At 27.5% G+C, this 26,248-nt stretch overlaps 1 protein-coding gene across 3 annotated transcripts in view; it reads right to left on the bottom strand.

The window, feature by feature from the left end:
* Positions 1-7,462: 7,462 nt before the first annotated feature.
* The window catches only part of LOC551898 (tetraspanin-5), a 47,075-nt gene continuing 28,289 nt past the window's right edge, over positions 7,463-26,248 (bottom strand). The window contains exons 2-10 of one of the 3 annotated variants that reach the window (XM_624284.6): positions 22,530-22,650; positions 18,727-18,800; positions 17,800-17,874; positions 17,555-17,653; positions 16,251-16,379; positions 15,993-16,043; positions 14,678-14,788; positions 9,680-9,796; positions 7,463-8,657 (exon numbers count right to left, since the gene is read on the bottom strand). In XM_624284.6, coding sequence (XP_624287.2) covers positions 8,589-8,657; positions 9,680-9,796; positions 14,678-14,788; positions 15,993-16,043; positions 16,251-16,379; positions 17,555-17,653; positions 17,800-17,874; positions 18,727-18,800; positions 22,530-22,650 — 846 coding nt within the window. In that variant the 3' untranslated portion in view covers positions 7,463-8,588. The remainder of the gene's footprint in view (positions 8,658-9,679; positions 9,797-14,677; positions 14,789-15,992; positions 16,044-16,250; positions 16,380-17,554; positions 17,654-17,799; positions 17,875-18,726; positions 18,801-22,529; positions 22,651-26,248) is intronic. The other 2 variants (XM_006565464.3, XM_006565463.3) reach the window with 2 other exon arrangements.

Here is a 26,248-nt window from a genome sequence, read left to right as displayed (position 1 = left end):
ATATTTAGTAAATTGTTTTTAGATTTATGTTATATATAAAATTATTGCAAAATTAAGTATTAAAAAGAAACATTGTATAATGCAATATAATATGATATTTTATATTAAATTTACAAGAAAAATATGCATCAAATTTAATTTGAATTTGTTCTCTAAAGTATTATATTTAATTTGAAATATTTTTATTAATGAAATCAATTACATCCAAATTTATTGCATAAAAATATTGCATTGAATATCTTTAAAAATGACGAACTTGTTCTTAGCAGTTTGTAGTTTATACATTTACAGTAATTTTTACATTACATAATAATGATTTCATGAAGAATAATTTATAGATAAAAATAAATATTATAATAATTATTTATAATTTTCAATACATCTTTATACATGGCTATTATACATGGCTGTATTGTTTAAAAGATCAATTTTTAAACAATAATATGAAATATGAATTAATATAATATATATTCTTAAGCATATTTCTTATAGATAAATATTTTAAATATGATTTAATAGAAAAAATTTATAGAAAAATTTATTTAAGCAAATATTATTACATAAAAATTTTATATGTTTAAATATTCTATCCAAATATAATAAAACTTTGAGTGAAGTTTTTATATATATATATATATATATATATATATATATATATATATATTTTTAAATATTTATTCATACATTCATATAATATTATAATAAAAAATGTAATTATTTTTATATTTTATATTTTCAAAATATTTCACAAAATTACGAATAATAATACGAAGAGAAACAAATATATATTTACTTATGTACATGTAAAATTGTTTTTTAATAAAAATTGATGAAATTTGAAATTTTTATTTCTATAAAATTTTGAAGAATATCACATCAATTTACAAATGAATCTTTGATTAAAAACATTTGGCACGCTAATTTATTTATATAATGAGGATACTTACTTCTATATTTAAAAAAAAAAAAATTTATCATAGCCGATATTGCAACAATTTTACGTTCTATAATAATATAATCTCTTGCACATTAATTGTATTGGTCAAGCGATTAATTATTTTCTTATCTTTAAATACATTACAATATTTACATAACGTTTTATAAACATTCTTTTTTTCTTTCCACAAGGCAATGATAGTGAATGAAAAAACTGAAATAATTAAAAGTAAATTAATTATTTTGAGCTTAAATAAAAGATAATTAAAATAATATATTGTGCGTAAAAATTAAAATTTTGATCGAATTATTAAAAAAAAAAAGAGAGACAAATAATAGAAGTAAATAAACGTAGCAATTTTAGAAGAAATAAGGCGACAACAAAAAGGTTGGGAACAATAATAATTTATTAAAATAAAAATTGAAAATATAAAATGTAAAATATAAAACGTATGTAACATCTTATTTCTTAATTAAGGAAACATTGTACACAATGTATAACTGCAACAAAATATGCAATTGTTAAAGTTAAAAATCTGATTTTTTTCGCATTCGAAGTAAAGAATATTTCATTCATTCAATGTGTTCAATTTGTTCAAATATATACTTTCTTTTCTTACATCGAATTTAATTTAAGTTAAAATATTGCATTATAGAATAGAGTATATTAGGAAATATTATTTGGACATTTCTAAATCTGCATTCAGCACAATTTTTATTACTATTATTGCTAATTGATATAATCTGATCTATCAAATAATTTATCTATTAAAACGAAATTTTTCTCTCGAGATATTAATTTATTTTAAAATAATTTTTTAAATAAATGATTTTTAAGTTCTGTGCAAACAGATTTTTATCGTTTCAATACTATCGAGGTAATGGCTGTGAAATTTAAACTTAAAGATAAATTCAATCAAGAAAAATTATTCTTATTTACAATAATATCTGTGTGCATCTGGTCTGATATAATATATGAAAATATGATGAAAATGCATAATAAATACGTAGATACATATTTATTATTCTAAATAGAATATATCTCGCAAAAACATATCTAAATTTGATTAACAAATTAATTTAATCGATGATTTAAAAATTATATAAATTTATCAAAAATATTAGCGCATAATTTATTATTTTTCTGTTATTTGATTATGATTAAACAATTACGAGTTTCATTGAACACATTTGAAATTAAAATATTTAATTATATAATCGATTGGTTTTCCAGGAAAATAATATTTGCAAGTATTCACATATTTTTTTATTTGAGATATACATAGAGAAAAAAATGGTATAGTGTTTTACAATGATAGTGATAATATTTAAAAATTTTATTTTAATGTGTTTGAAAAAATATACAAGTTTTTTTTTTTTGATTAATCTTTATCCACAGTTTTCTAAGAGTTAAATATAATATCACTTGTACCATTTTTCCTCTAAGTTGCTCAATTATAAAACAATTCATGATCAATTCTTTGTCACATTTGAATGAAAACAATTGAACATTTATAACATTTATAGTTTAAAAGTATTGAAAACTTATTAATGACTGAAATTATATGAAATAGTTTATTTGGTACATACATTGAGTATATACTATAATAATTTTAAGTAAATAACTGATACATATTTCTTGTGTATAAGTTGTTTACTATATGTGTGATATATTATACGTACAAAGTATATATATATTGTATATTATGGAATTTTTTCTTTGTCTTTTCTTGAAGGCAGTAGTTGTGGAAGATGAAATGATACTAAATTCATGAGAAAAAGTGAAGTATTAAATACCAGAAAAAATTTGCATAACTATTGTTAACTTATAATGTTTTATATGAATCACTTGTATGTATTTAAATACTTATCATTTTTTTCTTCCTTTCTAATGTGTAAATAGTTTGTTCTTAATTTTTTGCAATTATATTATTGATATAATATATAAATCTAAATATAGAACAAAATATGTATTGTTCTATATGCAGTATAATATAATATGGATCAAAGTAATATAATAATATAAAAAATGAGAGAATGAAAAGAATTTTCTATATTATTAATTATATTTGATGTACATATGATTTAATATTATATATTGACATTCGTAGTAACAAATATAATGAAAAAAAATTTACTACTTAAAAAAATTTAATTAAAAATTAATATTGAAGATGAAACAACTTCAAAATAATGGAACACGAAAATTCATCTGGAATTTTTTTGATTCAGAGGATGTCGATAATTTTTTTTGTAACAAATATTATCCTGAAATTACATATTAATATTATTGACTAATTATTATAATCTTATATTAACACATTCGTAGTTTTTGATATAATTTTAACTATATATATATTTTTAACAATTTCCAATGAATTGTCCATAATTGTCTATTAACATCATTATAATCAAGTTAATTATCGATAGTAATTTTGCAATTTTAACAATGATTGCAATCAATAAAAAGTTTCTTTTTTACCATTTTTTTTCGTAATTTTAATTTTAAAGGCAGTATATGATTATAAATTTTTGAAAATTAAAAAAAAAAATCGAAAGACTACGAAAGTGTTAATATATCCCATATTAAAATTCAATTTAATTTAGGCTGAAAAATTATAGCCTTAAGAAAATGTTAAAACCTGCAGAACAGTTAAAATTTCTTATCGATACACAGTACGAGCAACAAAAATATCAAAATATCGATATTTTAAATTTATGTTTAAAATATCACGTTTTTAGAACACATTTTATCGTTATCCAATCGATCATGAATAATATTCGGATATTATTTATTCACAGGTTACAACAATCGTACAAGTTTTGAAAGGAAAAAAAAATTTTCCATACAAATCTTCATTTATACCGTATTGTAAGAACCACCTTAATGTATATGTACATATGTATATTCGTATAAAAATTATTTGAGGAAAGAACAAGAAAATCAAGATTGAACGTACACCTCTTGATATTCCACTTTATAAAAGAGTATTTTCATCGAAACTGAAAACATTTTCACGGGCCAGCCGCTTCATATGTTTACGTGCTATCACTAGTTTGGACTCGATTACTTTCATGTAATTGTTGTTCTTTTGCTAAATTGATAAAGGAAAAATTTAGCAAGTCAAAAATTCAGAAAAAAAAACATAACAATTTTTCACATAATAAATAATACAATTTAAGTAAAATTAATAAGAAAATTTCGTCTAGAATTGAACGAAATGAATTTCATTTCATGGGTCGAAACTATCCCTCCAAAAATTAGTAAATTTTCCCATAAAAGTGTAAAGTTTCCAATTTTTCTGAATTATTGAATTGCCTAATTGCATCCCTTTGTGAATGAAAAATGAAATTTGGTCTTGAAATATTCAGATATTTCGTGACTGATTTATTTGATCGATATTTATCACTTTTCTGAAAATGTAATTTCCGTCAAAATAGAATGTAATTTTGAGATTTTACAGAGAGAGAGAGAGAGAGAGATTGGACCAACGTGTCTTGCCGACGCGTCCCATTAATCAATTAAAACGTTGAATTTATATCCGAAATTGATGTACCAAACGGACGGACTAGAATTAGAATGCATTTCTCTTCGAGTGAAATTAATTAAGTTTAATCACAATGCGAGATGCACAATGTTTCGTGCAAGTGGTTAAAATTGGTTAAAATTATGTAATGCAATTGTTGCAAAATATCGTAAATTATATATAATTTTGCCTTTGCATTTTCGATATGATTGTCATTCTCGCAGGTATTTTGTATTCATGCTCTCTTCCACTATTAACATTAATGTTTTGAAATATATATATATATATATGTATATATGTATATATCTGTATGTATATATCTTGCGAAGCATTATTTATGCGCAATATAAAATATTATTTTTTGCATTAATTAATTACATTGATCTCATAACACCTGAAAATTATTACATATCCTCTTGAATTTTGAAATGATTTTTGAACAAATGGTTCCTTTCCAAAATATAACTTATTCCTTAGTTACATTTTAACGCCTGCATAAAATTAAAATGATAATGTATTTATTACACACAAAGATTACTGAAATTTAAAGAAATTGTATATATTTTTAACACAGATATGAAACTTTCAAAAATTCCCTCGTCTTAATATCTATTTCTCTTTTTTTCATTTATCCATAGAAAGTTTTATATTTTTCTTCTATTCTTTTTTTTTTTTATCCATTCGGATTAGGAACGCAAAAAAGTATGAAGATTCCGTTTGGTACGTTCGTACGGATATATGTACAAATGTATGGATTGAATATTTACAAGAAGCATGGCATCCTTATTTTATAATTAATAATCCAATTTCATTTTTTTTTCCATCCAAAAAGCAAACGTGTATTGATTAAGCGTATTTGCGCTGTTTAATAGACTAAAGGACAGAAAGAGAGAGAGAGAGAGAGAGAGAGAGAGAGAGAGAGAGAGAGGAGGTATATATAGATAATTATATATATAAAATAAATTTCGCAAGAAAAAAGAGTTTGATTGATTCGAATCAAGAGGGAAAAAATCAATAGAGATTTTCGAAGGATAAAATAAAAAAAAAAAAATTGAATCGGCGAATATATGTATATAATACTATTAGTCACCAGTTGTGCTCGCTATTTTTCGAGGTATACTGACATTTTCTCTGTTTACGTTAAACGATCGAGGAAAGTTGCGTACAGAGTGGAATACAATCGTTTGAAATGCGAAAGAGAAATAAAATAAAATAAAAAAAAAAAATATGATCGTTTAATTTTTAATAATCGATTAAAATCACCAATTTGAATCGATACAATGTAAAATGATCCGTGAGACTTGTCTCGAGGCACGAGCCTCGTGGCTAATGATGACATTAGATCTCTTGTCAAGACGTGTCTCGATGGAAGCACATAACGTACGTAGTGTATATATTTAAAAAGAGTGAAGATTATAATGTAATATCAAGTGATTTCATTATCTTGATCTTATTACGTGCCTTGAGACAAGTTTCATTAATTAATATTTATACTTAATTGAAATTATTAAATCATCTCACAAGTAATGTCATTTTGAAAGTATAATTTTGATAAAAATATATACTTTGTTTATTATTTATGTGTATTTTTAATTGAATAATGACTATTATTCGCCAGGATAATTTCTTTTAATTGAGATTAATTTCTCTTGAATAAAAAAAATTTGTTAGATTTAAAATTTTTTGTTATTCTGGGAAAATACGATCAGTTCAGTGTCTGATATTAATCTCTCATAACAAAAAAGAATTCTTTGCAATTTTATAATCATCGTAAATTAATTCTGTTTCAAAAATAGAAATAATTTTTAATCCTTCGCGCTTATGATTATTTTTTCTAGTTTATTCAACTCTGTTTCCATTATTCTCAATTTATTCCATTCACGTAGGAAGCGACTTGAAAGGATTAAAATTATTACTTGCGAAACGTTTCAATAATTAATACACGTGTACACTGTTTTCTCTCATCGTTATCAAGTCGCTATCGTATAACGTAAGCGCGATATAATTAATCGTCTGATTAATAATCGAGATTCAGCAATTCTATCCCAATCTATACACACACACAGCCACAGCATTTATTAAATGCAACGTCGACGATTAACGAAAAACAAATCGGAACGTTGGTAACAAACGTTCTTCAGAAAAATCCAGTATTTTCGAGTCGAGCAACTAGCACCCAGCTTTCGTTCCCGATCGATCGGTTGTTGAGCCGGATTGAATCGTGACGAGATACAACGGTACAACAGGCACCTAACCTATCGACGGAGGGAACGTGTCGGCGTGTAACGCGGGATCAATATGCTCGGGCAGCCGTTTTAACGACCAATTGGAGCAAGTTGGAAAGTTATTGTGTACACTCGCGCATTGTATGGCTTTACCCCTCGTATCACGAGACTTTACTTGTGCGGTGAAGTCGGCCGTGTTCACCGCGCCCCCACGACATCGCGTCAATCGACTTTAATACCTCGACACCATTGTACGACGTAAACCGAGCGGGCGACATTCCGCTTTCTTCGTCCTCCCTCCATTGATCAATCGACTCTTCGTCTTTTCGTTTGTCTGAACTCATCGGCATTTTTCCTCGGAACAAAACGACGATCTTTTTGACGATCGATCACGCATCGATATTCGAATGTGTACGTAACGTTCGATATATTCGTGGGATACCTTTGAAGGATTGATTCTAGGTAATAATATAAGTATAAAGATGTGAATTTGAAAATATTGGAAAATTTTTTTAAAAGTATGATATACAAATGTATTGATTAAGAGAATTCACGTCGTGTTTCGAGACGAGCTTCGTCGAATACTCGCTAGAGGCGTGTGTGAGAACTTGAAAATACTTAAAAGTATCATGTGACATATAAATATCGAGAATCCAAATAAGAATTAAGCTGTTGAATTATTAGAGAAACTTATTAGAGATACTTGAAAAGAGAATTAGAACTTGAAAATATTAAATTAATTAAATTATTGATTAAATTCTTGAAAGTATTCTGTGTATTTTGAAATAAATTTTGTCAAATTTGAACGTAAATTGGAAAAATTTACGAACAATCGAGTGAGTATTCGACAATTTGGTTTTTTAAATTTCAAGTATTCTCATATATGATACTCAAAATTTTGAACAAGTCTCAATCGAAATTTTTGTATATCGATTTTCGTGTATATTTTGTCCCCTTAAAATTATCCATAGGTGCCACACGAATATATGTATAAATACATTCACGTTATAATTATTTTTGTACACGTGTCTTTCTTTTTTTCGAATGAAATTAATTAATTAATTAATTAATTTTCTTCGTCGTAAGATATGCTTACTGTCTTAAATTATAACTATCGAAGATTATATTATTTTAAAATCAATTTCTTCGAAGTAATTTTCTCTTAATTTTCTCCTTTTCAATTGCTATTATAATATCTGATAAATGATTTAACGATATGATCACAAAATCACAATTTTATAACATTGTGTTATAAAATTATCTTTATACCTGAACACAGAGCTTTATTTTTATCATTTCATATACTTAATCATAGAAAAACGATGAAATTATTCTTATCACAAGTTATCGTTTTCATTGCGACAACGAAATCATTTTCTCTCGTCACCAAAAATACGGAATATGCAACAAGTATTATATCGTGTCGTCGTCATAAAATAAACGAAACAGCTGTGCCAGTTCGATACACATTGTCTCTCGACAACATAATAACGATAATTCATCGTAATTATCAATAAAACCGATATATACTCGCTTAAACATAATTCGCATTACGCTTATATACCTAATTTACAAAATGAAAACGGATCACCAAGTGTTCGATCAAATTTCGAAATATATTTATTTCCGAGTAATTTATGCGAAACGACGAAGATGAAAGTGCGGAAAATATTTTTTCTCTTTTAAATTAAGGGATGAAAGAAGACGTTTGCTTGTCGACTTCGTTCAGACTTCGTTCTTCGTGATCTTCTTCTGGTGTCGCGTGGAATGGTGTCGATTCTCTCACGTCAAAGCTCTCCTATTTATCGAGAACTCGGACGATTAATTCCCAAATCGATCAACGCAATTGATTAGCATCTATTAGGATAAGATGCTAGACTGCCGTGGGGGCTCTGAATTGTCAATGCCACTTTGCCTTCTGAGCGAATATGTCTGCTCGAAGATTTTGAGCGAAACAGATCCCCAAAATCTGGAAATAACAGTGGAAATTAACACGATTAATTATACAGATAGAGAAAAAATTGTTCAATTGAACAGATAACACGTAATGATGGAGTTAGATTAATTTGTGCTTGCTAAGTATTTTCTTAATTCATAATTTTTAATAATCTTCGAATTAATAATTTAAAAATTGGAGATGATGGGTTTGAATGATTTTTTTTTTTTAATCGAGTAGAGAAAGAACGAAATTTTTTGGCACAAATTAATATGTGAAATGTGCAACGATTAACATCTATCGCATTTTCAAGCATTCCGTGTATATACATGCTAAAATATGTATATATATATAAGCAGAATGGAATCTGTTTTATATGCTATAATCGCGTGAAACGTGATTCCACGTGGAAATATATAAGTCGAGAAGGAAATCATTTTATTGACTTGGTTTTTGGGGGAAAAAAAAATTGGAAATTAAAAATTTGCGAGATATGGAAATTTGATTAATTCTCAATTGAATTATTCTTGGAAAAATGTTATTCCAACTTATCGTGGAATAAATATTGAAATTTTGTTCTACATTTACCGTTTATGCATATGGAATAATTGTAATCAAGTTAATGAAATTCACGTGTATATTATTCACAAATTTTCTCAATTTCTCTCGAATGAAAAAAAATATTATTCTTTTCTTTCTTTTTTTTTTTTTTTTTTTTTCAATTTACGTATCGTGCACGTAGAATCATCTATTCCCGTTGTAACATTTATTCAATCCCATTCTGTTTATTTGAATAGCACATATGTACGTCATCGTGTTTCACCATACGTTTTCATTTTTGTTTCGAGAGTATTTTTAAAATCGAAAACAAAATGGAAAACAAATTTCAATAATAAATTCGACGAATGGAACAATGGAATGAAATAATTTGTTTATTATTTCACTCGATAATCGTGCGAATATCGAGAAATCGAAATGTGTGACGAAGATGTAAGAAGCAAAAAAAAAAAAAAAAAAAAAAAAGAGTGTGATTTTTTGAAAATAATAAAATATACCTGCGCAAAGGCCGTGGCAACCGCCCCAGTTACAATCGCAAGAAGATTTCGTTCGACCCATTCCTCCCCAGCTTGAATACAACCTTTTTCATAAATCACTTTGGCAACTTCAAAGTTCTGGAAAACAAAGGCGATTGGCTACTTTCGCTTACCGTGTTGTGTTCTCGAACCTCGCGAATGTAGTTGTTAGTCCAACACAATTTAGTTTAGAAACAGCGTGAAATTCGTTGAGAGAGAGAAAAAAAAAATAAAAAGAAAAAAAAATAAAGAAACAGAAGCAGGTAGAATGTAAAATGAAAGAATGGTAAGTAGAATGGAAGAGAAAAGAAATATAATCAATGAGTTGTAGGATCAATTTCAAAATAAAAGTCAAATTGACTTGAACTTTTTGAAAAGTTCTTAATTTTAACGTTAAAATGTTAAATTAGCGTTTAAGTTTCTGAAATTACAAATGATTTAGTTGATGAACTTGATTGAATTTGACTTTTGGATTTTTTAAATTTAATCTTCGATAAAATTGTTATAGATTTTTGAGACTTTAATTTTCAGAAATTAACACTTTAGTGATAATGACGTGGATATATTGTCTGACCTGTTTGTTCATTTATGACCATGACTTGATAAGTTTTACACGTTCTTCGTCGTATTTGTTTTGTAATATCGTGAAATGATGTATGTACATCATTCGTCTACGTCTATCTCAACTTTGCAATTTTGTGTAACTAATGGAAAATTAATTTATTAAAAAAATTCCTTTAAAAATGAAAGAAAATAAAAAAAAAATCGATAAACGCAGGTCTTATGCAATTCTCAAAATGTTCGTTCGATTGTAACATCGTTTAATTTCTAATTTCTAATTATCATCTAATCTAAATCAACGAATATAACTTAAATGAGAAAATGGAGAAGGAAAAAGAAACTTTCTTTTTCATTTTCTTCGATAAAAAAAAAAAGAAGAGGAAAAATTCCAATTTACTTATCGTTCAAACTTTTCTTATCTTAAAACGAGATCCAATTAACTGTAGACTGTGTGTGGCCGCAGAGAAGTGCTCGTGAGAATAAGTAATCCAAATATTCAGAGATGGCTAGATGACTCGAAGTCACGTAGCTATCAGGTGACACGGGATCGAATGTTTGGAAGATGCGTGGGAGAATTTAGAAGTGTAATCCGATGTTGCGGCCACTAAAGAGGAGGAGGCATATTGTTTCTAAAGAATTTGATCACGATGGATGACGAGCTTCGAAAGACACTCAGTAATATTAAAAAATATTAATCAATTCAAATATCATATCGGATTTTAATTCGGCAAAATAAAAGTGGATTGTTTATAATAAAAATTCATTTTATCAGGGTAGAATATGGAAAATATATACTGCAATTCTACAAAGGAGAAAATATCTTGAGATGGACAATTATAAATACCTGACACTTTCAATAATAAAAAACAAAAAGAAATATTATTCAACCAATAGTCTTTTATTTATTTATTATTTTTTTTAATATAACTATGAATATTTTGTCTTTTAATTCCAATTCCAAGCATAGAACATGGAAAATATATACTGCAATTCTACAAAATATAGGAAATATCTTGAGATGGACAATTATAAATACCTGACACTTTCAATAATAAAAAACAAAAAGAAATATTATTCAATCAATAATCTTTTATTTATTTATTATTTTTTTTAATACAACAATTCCAATTCCAAGTATGAAACAAATGAAGAACATGGAAAATATATGTTGCAATTCTACAAAATATAGGAAATATCTTGAGATGGACAATTATAAATACCTGACACTTTCAATAATAAAAAACAAAAAGAAATATTATTCAACCAATAGTTTTTTATTTATTTATTTATTTATTTTAATACAACTATGAATATTTTGTCTTTTAATTCCAATTCCAAGCATAGAACATGAAAAATATATACTGCAATTTTACAAAATATATTTTTTTAATACAACTATGAATATTTTGTCTTTTAATTCCAATTCCAAGCATAGAATATGGAAAATATATACTGCAATTCTACAAAATATAGGAAATATCTTGAGATGGACAATATATATTATTATAAATACCTGACACTTTCAATAATAAAAAACAAAAAGAAATATTATTTAACCAATAGTCTTTCATTTATTTATTTATTTTTTTAATATAACTATGATATTTTGTCTTTTAATTCCAATTCCAAGTATGAAACAAATTCCAAGCATAGAACATGAAAAATATATACTACAATTTTACAAAATATAAGAAATATCTTGAGATGGATAATTATAAATACCTGACACTTTCAATAATAAAAAACAAAAAGAAATATTATTCAACCAATAGTCTTTCATTTATTTATTATTTTTCTTAATACAACTATGAATATTTTGTCTTTTAATTCCAATTCGAAGCATGAAACAAATTCCAAGCGATTCCAAGCCTCGACTTAAAATTTTTCCGGGCTTATTCGTCGGTGAAATATGAAAAAAAAAAAAAAAAAGGAAGAGAAATTGATAAGAAAGTAGCCGGGGGTACAAGCCGTCTGTGTAGAATGTCACGTCAGTACGCAGGGTAAGTAACAAGCCCACTTTATTACAAGCCGCCTTACATCCACCTCTTAGAGTTGGAAGTAACCACGCAAAGCTTTTAACTCTCTGCTTCGACCCTGTTCCCTTTGCCCTCTTTCGCCCCCTGTCTAACTTTCCGCCCCGTTTCCAACCGGAAACCTTTTTCGCGACTTCGCTTCTATTACGCGATATCGCGATATTGCTCGGCTCCCTCATTAGCAAGGTGTTAGATGCTCTAATTACTTGAAGAGTCTTCAATCTAGAAGTTTTAGCCAACATGGAAACTGCTAATTTATTCCGTCTTGCTGCTTCGACAGCGCGAAAGGAATCGTATTCGGTTGTGCTTTAGAATTAATTAATAAGCGGTAGATTTGTTTCGTAATTTCTTCCGAGCGTTTCGTTCATTAATATTTTAACCTTTCGCGAGCGAGCAATTCTGTACTTTCGATAGAAGATTTAAATTTTCTCAAGTGAAATTATGAATCAAAGATATAAATTTTTGTCGAAACTTTATTTAATTTCTGTAACTTTGATGATGGCATTTCATCCACGAAAGATTAATCAATGCAAAATTATCATTTATTTTATCAGTTCTCAACAATTAGAAAGTATAATTATTTTTCCTGATAATAATAATTGATAATTTTCAAAATTATTTTAATTTATGATCGAAATATAGTGCGGTTGAATTTATATTCTAAATTTTCAGAGACTATTTTATTTTGCATTTTAATGAATGACACGCGGAACGATATCCATACGACACAGCAGTGTGATATTTCGTGAGAAAAATAATTTCAAAATAATTTTAATAAATAAAAAATATAAACTTGAAATTAATTTTTACCGTTAAAATAAAATAATGATTAAAACTTTCAAAAAATTTAAAGCAAACTATTTAATATTATAGCTATACTTTCTTAAAATTCTAAATATTATGCGTTGATGCAAACATTTTGAGGATTTTTCACGAAAATAATAACGCCACCTATCAAAATTCAACAGAGATGAATTAATAGTTGACAAGTGCGAGGAGATAGTCGCGGCTGAAATATTTATTCGCTTACCACTTGCATGTCGCTTACGTTTCGCTAGACTTTTATTACATATAGCGAGGAAGGAAATGTAATCTCCCAAATGTCACGATTATACAGCAACTTCGTCATAATTTATTGTCCTGATTATCAGCCAGGAAAATCTACTGTATATATATATATATATATATATATATTTATATATATAAATATATATATCTAGTGTGTATGTATGTGTGTGTGTGTGTCATATTTTAAGCTTATGTAAGTGGTCCATTTATCATATTGCTAGGAATATGGATATTTCACCTACGCTCCCATCCATAATGTTATACATTTTATATCATATATTAAGGAAGAGTTAAATGGATTAAACGAGTTGTGTTGCAGTGGATGTTAAGAAACTTTCAGATAAAATTTATTCAGTCTAAGAAAACTAACCTCAAATTTTTTTGTCCACCTCAAATTTTTTCCAAACTTTGAAAAATTCTAAAAATATCCTCCCCTGTTCATTTAACACTTTTGTACTTTCGTTTATTTTACTTTCGTAATTAATTGTTAAAAATGTTTCTTTATTAATCAAGTTAACAATAAAGTTTTGCTGAGAAATTAAAATAAATTAAAATGATCTTTCTCCTTTTGTTCGTATCGTATGTCATGATCATATATCGTTAAAACTGAAATATAATACTGCAAAATTGATTACGTCTGCGTAATCAATTATTATATTATTATACATCACGAGCATTTTAATTTACCAGAATTGCAATAATATCTATCAAATAAAACATTAAATTTATACTTACCTCTCTAAGCTAAATATATACGAGCTATAAATATATGGATCGTTTAGACCAATTTGTCCACGTGCTTATTAAAATTTTCAATTACTCCTACGTACTTACTTGCTTTCAACGTGGCCACGTGAATAATAAAACGTTTACCTTTTTCGAACGTGCACCTGGTCGTACACGTGTGTTGTTAACACAACGAGAATATATATCATTAAATAATGTGCTCTAAGCAAATGAAATAAAAGATGCGGGTAAATAATTGAAAATACTTTAAAACATGGTAACACTTTACATTTATCATGCGACACCATGTTTGGAATTCGTTACTAAGATATACATCTTTCGAACAGTTGAAACTTTCTCTCGATTCTTTCAATCGAATTATTCATTTCCTTTTACAAAATTATACCCTATTCTTAATTTTTATATTATTCACGATCATCTTATCTAACCTTTTGAAAGGTTTTGTCGAACCTTTTATTATATGAAGTAAGTAAGAAATTCGGATAATGAAAATTATCATCATCGCAGAAGAGAAAGTTTGAACTCTCGCGTAATGCGATCAAAAGTACAGTATTTCAATATTGTATTGTACCTGTAAAACCATAGTGCTGACAACGGTACCAGCGACAGGTACGAGATTCAATTCTAGCCATTCCTCGCCTGCTCTTAGACAGCCTCTCTCGTATATACTCCTCTCCCCAGTCTGCGTTTACCCAGGTTTATATGAATAAACAGAATGATTGAAAAGAAACCACCACGCTACAAATGTCATTTGCCTTTTTAGAAGATTACTTTTATTCGTGCCTGCGGCATGCTAATAACAAACATCGGCCACCCAGCTTTTGTAATACACTTTTGTGTCACCAGCTAGCTATATTATAAATCCTTTCTATCTTTCACGTTCTCGTGTCACTCTTTGCCAACGTAATATCTACTTATCGGTGAATTATATGTTCAGCTGGCAACCACAACTATTCGAATGGTGTGAGAAAATTTAGAACTACTTGGATACAGGGTGGAGAGGGTGTGTTTAAGCACAAGTTACAACGCGTTCATCTCGAACCGAGAGAGAAAATTAAAAATTTAGAGATGAAAAAGAGATGGAGATGGAAAATTGTACGAGGAGGAATTTTTTTCTTTTCTCTTCTTTTCCAAACGAACGAACGGTAAACTGGTCGTTGAATGAAACACTTTTTTAAAAACTTGTCTCTGTTTTGCACAATTGATGTGTATCACAGTGAAAAATATTCTAAGAGGATACGAAAGATAAAAAAAATTCACATTGAATTTATCTTTTCTGTATACTCTTACATTAAGTTTCACTATAATTCTGTAATTATGTGAGTATTAGGAAGATATAGGTGTATAAGTAAACAAAATGGTATATAATTTATATATAAAATAAAAATTTGGGTTAGTTTTAAAGGAAACAGTATATGTAGTATTATATTTACTCCATCCTGTATACGACGAGCACGCTACTAATTTAATATATACTCTGCGTAACAAATTTATTTCTCAGAAATTAATTATTGCGCTATATTATTAAAATTTTTAGAATGCAAAGCGTAAAGAATAGCGGATACTATTTTTACTATAACCAATATCTATACTCAAAGTCATTAATCAACGAATGTTTAATGAATAAATAATAATATATGATGTAAGATGTATAATAATAATAATAATAAAAGAAAGCAGAGAAATGAGAAATGATTTGAGAAGAATGGCAGAAAATATGGCGAATAAAGTGAAAATGAAAATGTCGTTTCAAAATAGGCGAATAATGGTACGATCAATGCGATAATAAATTGAAGAAATGACAGAAAGTAAGAGCTTACTTAGCACAACGTTTAGCCTTAAATATTACATGGAAATTACTTGAAAAAAAAACAAAAATTACTCACGTAGCTAGGTTTCCTAACATCGTAGCCGCATTGTTTATTTTTGATAATCTCCTGAAAGTGTTAAAAAAAAAAAAAAAAAAGAGAAGAAGAAAAGTATTACTAAACGAGATAATTTACAAGACAATTTATATTGCAATTAAATTACTTTCACTTTTCAAAAAAAAAAAAATATTAGAATTGAATTGAATTATGAACAGATTGAAGAAACGAAAAAGTTATAGAATATTTTTTATACGAAATGAAAAGAGCGGAAATTACATTTGGTTTTCGTTTACAACAGCTAAAAGGCACGCCGCACGCTTCTCTCGAGCCGATGTCGCTCGATGAACAATTGAAGTAATTGTTGCGATCCCAGTCTTTAGGGCCCTCGATGCCGCAACACTGTAACTGTGAAATGGATAAAAAAGTGTATTATCGTACTTTCATCGTCGATTTTCACGTGGCCGATAAATTTATTTTCAAAATAAAAAGAAAGAAAGCATGAGGATGAAGCATGACGCATCGATATCGATATAATTTAGATAATTTCGTATTTCAAGTTACGAAGCTCGTTAAAGAGAGAAGAGGGAAGAAGAAGTTTTTTAACGACTGTTCGTAAAAGTTATATAAAATACTAGATATCTTCTTCTGATCTTCCGAGTAAAAAAACTGGCGGCTTTAAAAAGTTTTTGATGGCATCAATTTGCCATCCCTTCTTTCTTTTCTAAAAAAAATAATAATCCTTTCTCAAGATTATTAATATAATCCTGCAATTAATGTGTCGCAGATTTTAAATCTATTTCAATTTAATTTTAAATATTTTAAATCATATTGTTAACACGAAAAATAGAAGATCCTTTCTCGATTCTATTAACAGAAAATCAAAGTGTTCCATTGATTCGTATAGAAATGCAAGCGCATCTGGAATAGCGATGGTGGTAATGATGTTGCAAGGGTTTGAATCAACGTAGGATAAAGAGGATTGGTACTGCAGTTTCACTATTGACAGTATTGCCGGAATTGTGGTGGCGTGCCGACGTTTCCATTGAAATCTCGCAAACCACAATTGATTGGCAAACCATTAATTATTGAGTACTGCGACAAGACTTTAGCTTAGATATTTTTAACGTCGCAATTTTCATTGATTTTTGTTTCTATTAGATTAATGGAATTAGATTCAATTCCAATGTAAATGTTAAGACACATTTTTTGTATACTTTTTTTTTTACAAAATACTCATATATATGTGAAATGTGCTAGTATACTAATTTATAAATAAATTAGAACAACAGTGAGATTAAAGTAAAAATTTTCTTCTTTCTCAAAACATATATTTTGAGAAAGATGGCAATGATAAATCCATAAAGATATACCAGAATTTGTAATTATAACTTTAAAACGATGCTTGAAACTATTCTAATCCCTTTAGAAGAACATTGTTATCAGATCTGCAAGCTTTATTATCATTGAGCACAGTTAAAATTAACCAAATAGCTTTTTCTGATAGTACATACAAATACGTTTATCTTTAAATTCTTTCATATTTATTATTCTCTAATCTTTTAAGATAAGATCATACATACCCAATCTTCTTGAATCCAATCGATGAGATTCTGTTGATCAGGATCTTCTCTATAATGAATGATAAAAGCTTGGAACCCACCAGTCGCTTGTGACTTTATCTACGCATCAAATTGATATATTTAAATTTTAATTCAGTAACAGGTTACTTAAAAACACGAGCCATTCATTCATTTAAAAGATGTATATAGGTGCAAATACACGTGTATGCATATGCACATTTAGATAAATATTTAATGAAACTTACCCAGTCTTTAAAGATAAAGCCTAATACACCAGCTGCCATCTCCATTAACAATAGTAACGCCAGAAATATCGCATACTGAAAGGAAGTTGTATAAAATTGTTATTCCTTTTGTCATATTTTTAGATTTTTAATTCACAAACAATGTTACAAGTATTATTAGAAATCATTTTTTCGTATTAAAAATGTTTGATAAGCATTATAAATTACTTGCTCCGTTTTTACAACAATTTAAACCTAAAGAAAGATTATTCTTTCCTTCAAATTTTTTAACTCGCAAAGAATAATTTTTACAAACATTATTAATTTCATTTAATTCTACTTCTCTTTGCCCGAGAAGTGACAAAATACAATGTAGGTACTTGAGAAAACTTGAAAGCCGATTTTGTACTTTCGTAGTAACAAAGGGAGCAATTTAAGTTTTTTCCCCTTTTTTAACGAAACTTTGCCAGTTTGTAGAACTCTTAAACCAAGTTCTTCTACACTATCTTTTCATTGCAGGTGACTAATAGTTTATGACCGATAAAAAATTAAACTTAAATCATGATTATTATCCTCAAATAATTATAATAATAAAAAGAAAATTAAACATTAAATAATAAGTAACTACAAATAATAAATTGATATATACTTATATTTTTTTATCTTTATTTATATTCATTTTCTATTCATCTTAATTGTGATAATTTTACTTATAAAAACTACATACTGTTAATTTAAAATTAAATATACATAAATATTTATAAATAATAATTAATTTTTCACAGATGATGTGACAAAAATTTACGTAGAATTTTAAATTTTAAATTGTATTAATGTAAATAATATGATTCATCTTACAAAAAAAAAAGTAGTAGTAGTCTGTGCTTGATGCTCATTTAATTAAGTTATGTAATTCACAAATATTTTATTATACGTTTAAATGCTTACCGTAGCTAGGAGGCACGTATTTTCCCTGAGTGCACCGACACATCCCGTAAATCCAATTATAAATGTTACTGTGCCTGTAAATAAGGAACAAAAATCTATTTAAAATGTATATTATTTTAAATTGCACACATTGATATTTCACCACCGAATCCTTCTGTTAATATAAAAATTATATATCGAATAAAAGATTGGTTTGGGAAATGATTTTTGTCGCAAATGATATTCTTTCGAATATTCTTTCATTCGTTGAAAATAAAGTTTTCCTTGTTACGTGGAGAAAAGTCGTTTTAATCTTTTAAGTAACCTGTTGAAAGCGGTGATTACATTGCGCCCAATCATAACCTTCATAGTAATAATTTGTTTATTTAGCTCTTTTCTTTTGAAATTATTTGAATTTGCTTTAAATCGCGTGATTCATTGTTTTATATTATATCAAGGAAAAAGTGCAAGTTAATGATAAACAATAAAAAAAGGAAAAAATTATGAAAGATATGATTTTTCTCCAATAAATATATAAGAATATTTCAATTTTTCAATTCTACTTCACTCTGTATCCATTTATTGCAAAATAAATATAGCTGTTGGAAGAATAATTTTCAAAAAATAATTTAAAAATAATGAAAATAATTTAAAATTCTAAATGTATAATTTTACAATTCTAATGATTTCTTTACAATTGAATTAATTATTAATATACATTCGTTGAAAAGTTATTAGCATATTTGATGACTAAAGTAAATAAGTACTCTTCCAGTTCAACCTTGATGATTCTTTTCTTAGATTGGATGGGAAGATAGTATATTACGAAATTTCCCCCAGGCCTGATTGTTCGGTCAGCAGGATTAAATTTTCTGGTATACCTTCAAACTCATGAGAACAGAAGACAACAGAAACGCGTGAATAATTTTTTTCGATTAAATTATTCCAATCTTTCTCATGAGAATGAACTTTTGTGCGCGCGATAAAGGGAAATCTTGTATCTTAACGTAGTTTTTCGTAATTGCACCATTTACTAATTAACGAACTTATTTCACGAATAAAGATTCTTGGAAATTGATAAAGTTATCTTTCATAATGCTTTTTCGTTTAAAAATTTCTTTATTGTTAATTAGAATTAGAATCAAACAGATAATTTTTATTTTAAAGAAAGTCTATTTATCATATTATCCATTGCTTCTATCCAAAATTCGAAATTTTAAAATTAAATTATCGCTAAAAGATAATAATTAAAAAGTGAAAAGTAATAATTAGAAATTCGAAATAAATTTATATTTATGCTACGATTACATTATAAAAAAAAGAAAAAAGGAAAAGAAAGAATACCAGGAAGGAAGATCCATCCTTCTCATAGATTAAATATCTAAAATAAACACCGTGAAACGAGTTACTGCGTTCTCTGTACGACGAATGGAACGGAACAATGATTATCCTTAAATCGGATTTTCCCTTTTTTTCAAAGTCGACCGTCAGCCTTTCCGCTTGATTTTTGTCCTTTTCGAAATCAGTGGACCAGATCGCGGAGGAAATTCGATTTGGTCTGTTACGATTCCAGGGAGCTGGTCTCCGCCAGAATGTTTGAATTACTTGTAGGACACTCGTGAATTCTCACCATTATGCTCGGCTACATCGCGGTTAACCGATCACGAGTAGCTTTCTGCCTTCTATGTTGGAATTTCTCTCTGTACATCCCTGATAATCCGACTTACAGCGCTTTGTTGAGCCTCGAATGGCGGAAAATCAGTTGGTCAACTATTACGTCGTACAACATGTTGCCTTTTCAGTATGCCATAACAAATGCTAGTAATAATAATAATATAACTAGTGGCTTTAGATTTCTGGATATTTCTCGAGAAATGTTGGACAAATTATTTGGAAAATTTATATTTTTCAATTATAATAAGTAGATGGTATTTTATCGAAAATTATTAATCGAAATTTCAATTATTAAACATTGTTGTTTCTATGTGTGTAGATGAAATATAGATTAATAATGTTACAGAAGAATATTTTAACATTTATTATAGTTTCATTCGATACAATTTGAAAATTCATTTTCGAGAATGTATTATAAAATAAATGAGATTTATGTATAATCTTTCTCAATTTATATTTGGGAATTATTATTATTTTTAAAGTAAATAAGTAAAATTTAATGGAATTTATTAATGATTTTATACCTAGTTTTAATATATTTTGTAGAAAGGAATGTGTATGCAAGCTTAAACATAATAAAATATCCAGGATATGAGAGTCATTTGCATGCAAAACCGAATATGCATAATTCTTGACCACTTTTTAGATGCTAAAGTGTCCATATGGTCCAAGTATCATATGATACCTGTTCATATTGTAACATATGGTGTAAGAAAGGAAAATTGACGAACGAATTACTAAATTTTGGATTATATACGCATATTATAAATTATTGATTATTAAAAAAACTATATACTTTTTCACTAGTGTCAAAAGTAAACACAAAAAAACTATTATTTATTGTTAAAAAAAATCAACCTCTCTTAATATCTATCTAAGAATTTTTAATCAAAAATCATCTATTCCTTTCTTTTATTAATGAAACGATACTTATATAAAATTAATTATTTTTTTCATAAGTTCGCCATTTTGTTTCAAAGATATTAGAGATACAAATATATTCATTTGCTGCAACAATGATAAAATTTGAAAATTACAATATTAATACAAACATGTTAAATATTTTATTTATTTATTAATTGTTAAAAATGTCAAATACAGTATTTGAAATTTTTCTGTATTCATAATTCATTTACTCGTTGTAAATTTTAAATTGTATCATTACAAATTAATTCGATTTTTTTAAATATTGTATAATATTTCTTTTATCTTATTTTTATTTAAATTCTCCTTTCTTCTTAACAAATGTATATTATTCATACATAAACATTGTATATTTCTAAATAGAACACTATCAATATATTCATCAGTTTCTCTATTGAAATTTTAAAGCGTTGAATAAATTTTTTGCAGTTAACTCAGACTTTTCCAGGTATAAAAAATCTCTTTTTTTAATTCTGTGTATGATGGAACTTCGTGCATCCCAATTACAACTGACCTGCTTTAAAGATCAGAGCGTCGCACCCTTTTTGATGCTCGTCACGAGCACTTATCTACGTACGCTACCTTCATCCTTCCATTTAAGAGTTTGTATAGTTAAAAGTTTGTGTAAGAATTAAACGAACCAATCATCACTTCCTATTTTTCTTGTTTGAAGAGGAATCATTAAAACGAATCCTTGTCCTACTTTGGCTTTCCATCATTGAACAATTGAAAATGCATCTTTTTGCGAAGATAATTTGAAAATTAATCGATTGCAAATTATATCACGATAAAATGTATTCTTTTTTCACAATAATATTATTAATAGTTTAATAACATCATATTATTTTATAAAATCTTGTGAACATATTTATAAACTCATTATATCATAATAATAAAAATTCAATCATCAAATAAATATTAATTTATTCCAAGATTACAATCGTTACTTTGCATCTTAAGAAGGAAAAAAAAATTCACAGGATTCAATTATAATAATACAAGATTATAAAGATGAAACGGACTTTTAATTAAAAAAAATATCTTTTCATTCTTAAATATTACCAATGATAACTTTAACATTTATCTTAATCGAAGAATTATCGAAAGCTTAAAAGACACTTTGGAGAAAATTTCATCGATAAGACTAAAGCACGTTCAGATATCTTCGTTCCCATAGATCAACAAATTTTAAATGGAAGAAAGAAGTAATATAAATTACTACTCACCGACTAGAATGAGGATAAATGCTGGATCGAGTGCTACATTCGTGAGCCTAGACAAATTGTTGAATGTGTCTTTTTCGGTCCATGCCCATACACCTACAGCCATAATACCCAAACCCAACCACTGAAACAAGAGAAAAAAAAAAAAAATAGGATTTAAAATGAATAATAACGAGCATATTACATCATGAATATCAGCCGCTTAATTAAAAATGATTTCTTTTTCTTATTCACTTTCTTTGGTATTATTAATAGAGAACAACTGTATCAGTATAAAATTCTGAAATAGTTTTTATTAAAAATTCAATTTTAAGCATAGAGAAGGGAAGAAGCTTATTTGCCTTGTTATAAAAGAGGATTAAAAGTTATTGAGAAATATTGCTCCAGGAGTTCAAGCATGTCTGCTTCGTTCTCGGTTAATTCCACTAGGTGAGAAATATGTAGATTTCCTAAGCCGACGATTCACCGAAATGAATGTACTCTTAGGAGAACATCACCTCTGGGGGAAAGTCTCTAGCTAAGCTTCTCCACAAATTTCCTCGGTTATACTCGGTCACACGTGAACTTAATATCTGCTCACTCGATATGAACGAACGATTCTTATAATTAAAATTTTTGCAAATATTCATATTAAGCTAAAACTGTCTAAAATAACGTGAAAATCATTAAATTACATCTCTATGCACTTTATAGCACAGCATTGCTTATCCATTCACGTAAAGTCACAAATGAAACTTTGATTCTTCATTTAAAAAAATATGAGAAGAAGATAAAAATTTCGTTGTCGAAATATACTTAGGAAATATAAAAGGAAAACATGTTCGAGTCATTTTTTGTTTTATTCCGAAATCTCAATTAATTGTCGAGATACAGAGATTCAAAGTTACTCTTGAGACAATGCAATTGAGATTATAAATAGATTCGTTATCTAGATTTTTTTTTTTTAAATACTACATCTTTCTAAGATGATGAAATGGCTAACACATTTTTCCAGACTTTAATTTTCTTTTATCACTGGAATTTTTTTTTTATGTCTGGAGTTTTGAACAGGTGCGAACGAGAATAAAGTAAATGATTAAAAATTATCCTTTCCTTTATGCGATATCTCGGCCATATCGAGATAAACGGGAAAAGCGTTTTAAAGGATAAGATTTTATCCTTCTAATGATCGTTTATTCGTTGATCGAAAGTTACTATCCTCGGAGTTATAACGATTCAAAGTTTTTTCTAATTTTAGTAGGATTTAAATGATGGAAATTATTTATATCTTGAGAACCGGAAATTGTGATAAACTGTGTATTGATAAAGTTCTGCGATAAAGTTTTTAATGATTTTTATTCATTCGCCGGAAGTTGCTATCTTTAAGTCGCTGTAACTTCAAAATTTATTTCTTTTTTTTCCTAATTTTTAGATGATTTAATTAAATTATATTCACAAATTTATTTATTTTTTGAAATACATTATTTATTATGTATTATGATTTTATTATGTATTATATTTCATTATAGCTATGTTGTTTTATATATTTTACAGTAGATTCTGTGTACAGTAGGTTATTATAAATTAAGCTCAAAAGATTAGAAACGATAATCCCACAAAATACATATCTACGTTATCTACTAGTTTCAGATAGTATATAATAATATAACTATTCCTATTTAAGCCAATTCTGTTAAACGACATATAGTACATTCATATGTTGACTATATAAATCTGAAATTCGATGTAAATAATATCGATTAACGAAAATAAAATGTCGTATCCTAATTTAATAAAGCCATTTACAATTGTCAATTACAAGATGGAGGTAATACCTTTATAAAAAAATATCTACGTTCCACAGTTAGATAAAGTATTTACAGAATTAAACCGCTATAAATAGACTGCACATCAAGACTGTATAACTCATATCGAGTTATATTTATAAATTAAGCAGAATTAAACTCAATTGTTTCCAATCGACTATATTTATCGAACGAATTACTGCAAAGCGTTGTAACGAGGTCAAGGAGGTATACGATAATTTGTTTAAACTTTTCTCATTTCTCTTCCAAACTAAATCCACCCCCATGAAAACGAGTTTATGAATCATCGAACACCCTGTATATTTTTCTATTAACCAGCATACCAGCGCATCGAAATTGATTCGATGCGATCAGTGGACAACCATCTGCCATTCCGCAATAATTCGATGAACGTGCTAGTGGTTTTCATACAGTTTAACCTGGAAATGCTGCTATTCGCGCAAGATTGGAACAAAAACTCATGTACAAAAGCCGTAAAAAAATTTGTTTTCCTTCTTTTTTCTTCCTCTATCGATCTCGATATATACCTATATCAAATTCTTTGTCGTGTAAACGTCCACGCGTATAAAAAAAAAAAAAAAAAAAATGCCTTCCATATCGTTTTCGAAATCCCATTTTCGAAAATCTCGTTCGGCCGGATGCAAAAAATTTATCATGTGAAACGTGAAAACGTGAAAAAGAATCGCGATTGTTATCGCTATCGTTAACGATTAAAATAGAAATTTAATTTAATAATCGGATAATTGATAAAAAGACGTTTAATCGTTAATTTTCGATCGACGAACGGGAAGCGTTTTATCGTTAATCATTGAAAACGAAGAATGTTTAATTTTTAATGCGTGTTTAATCGTAATACGAGATCGATAATGCTAATAACGGTTAGAAAAATTAATCATTTAAACGTTTCCCTTTTGATCCAATGGATTAATGATTGTATAACGATGGTTTTTGTAATAATTAATCAGCCAATTACTAATTTCTAAGCAATAATAGATTTTTTTTTTATCATTAATTGTTTCGTCTATATCGATCTACATTCAACTGATTATCCCAGTGTGAAAATTGCCTCGTGCATTTCGGCTAATACCGATATTACCACGTTTCGAATCGCGCCACAGATTTCCAATAATCGTTGGATATTCTACGATTCCACTGTTTAAATTGTAAATAGATACATTAACTGTATCGAAGGTCGAGAAGATATACGAGATCAATTGTGTTATCTTATGATATTTAATTAGGTTGGACGATTTTTTTAGAAGATATTATCGTGCAAAAAATTTGTACTATCAATCGTCGAAATTAATAATATTTGTATTGGATACAAAGTGTTGTGCAATTTTATAATATCATCTGAAACGAAACGATTACATTCCCTTGAAAATCCAGACGATCGAATAAGATGATTACAATCCGGAGAGTTAATAATTGATTGCCCTCACGGTCGATGCACTTCGCCGGAAAATATAGATAATCGATCGAACTGTCTAACATAATAAAATGTCTGGATATTAGATACTAGATACTGTCAGTCGATCACATCGAATTATCGTGCAATAACGTAATGCGAATTATAAATATATAATGTTATAACGTAAACAAATGAACCGTACATAATGTTTCAGGGATTAAAAGGATTGTTTTTCAGATGAAGATTGTTTACGATACAATTTTATCGTAGATTCGATAATATTTAATAATGAATATTCTGAAAAAGAAATTTTTTGTCGGATTATTTTTTCTTAATTTTCATAAGATAATTAGTATAAGATATTTCTCTGTATTTCATATAATGTATATTCGATAAAGAAGATGATAAAAGTCATCAGGTTTAAAGTATATGAGTAAATATAGAATAATAGAAGAAAATAAGGAAATATATAATTTTATATAGAAATAGGAATGATATAAATCACA

Source organism: Apis mellifera, linkage group LG7, assembly GCF_003254395.2.
Source record: "Apis mellifera strain DH4 linkage group LG7, Amel_HAv3.1, whole genome shotgun sequence".
NCBI classification, from domain to species: domain Eukaryota; kingdom Metazoa; phylum Arthropoda; class Insecta; order Hymenoptera; family Apidae; genus Apis; species Apis mellifera.
Note: the sequence above shows the minus strand (reverse complement) of the source record. Positions and strands in the feature narration are given on the sequence as shown.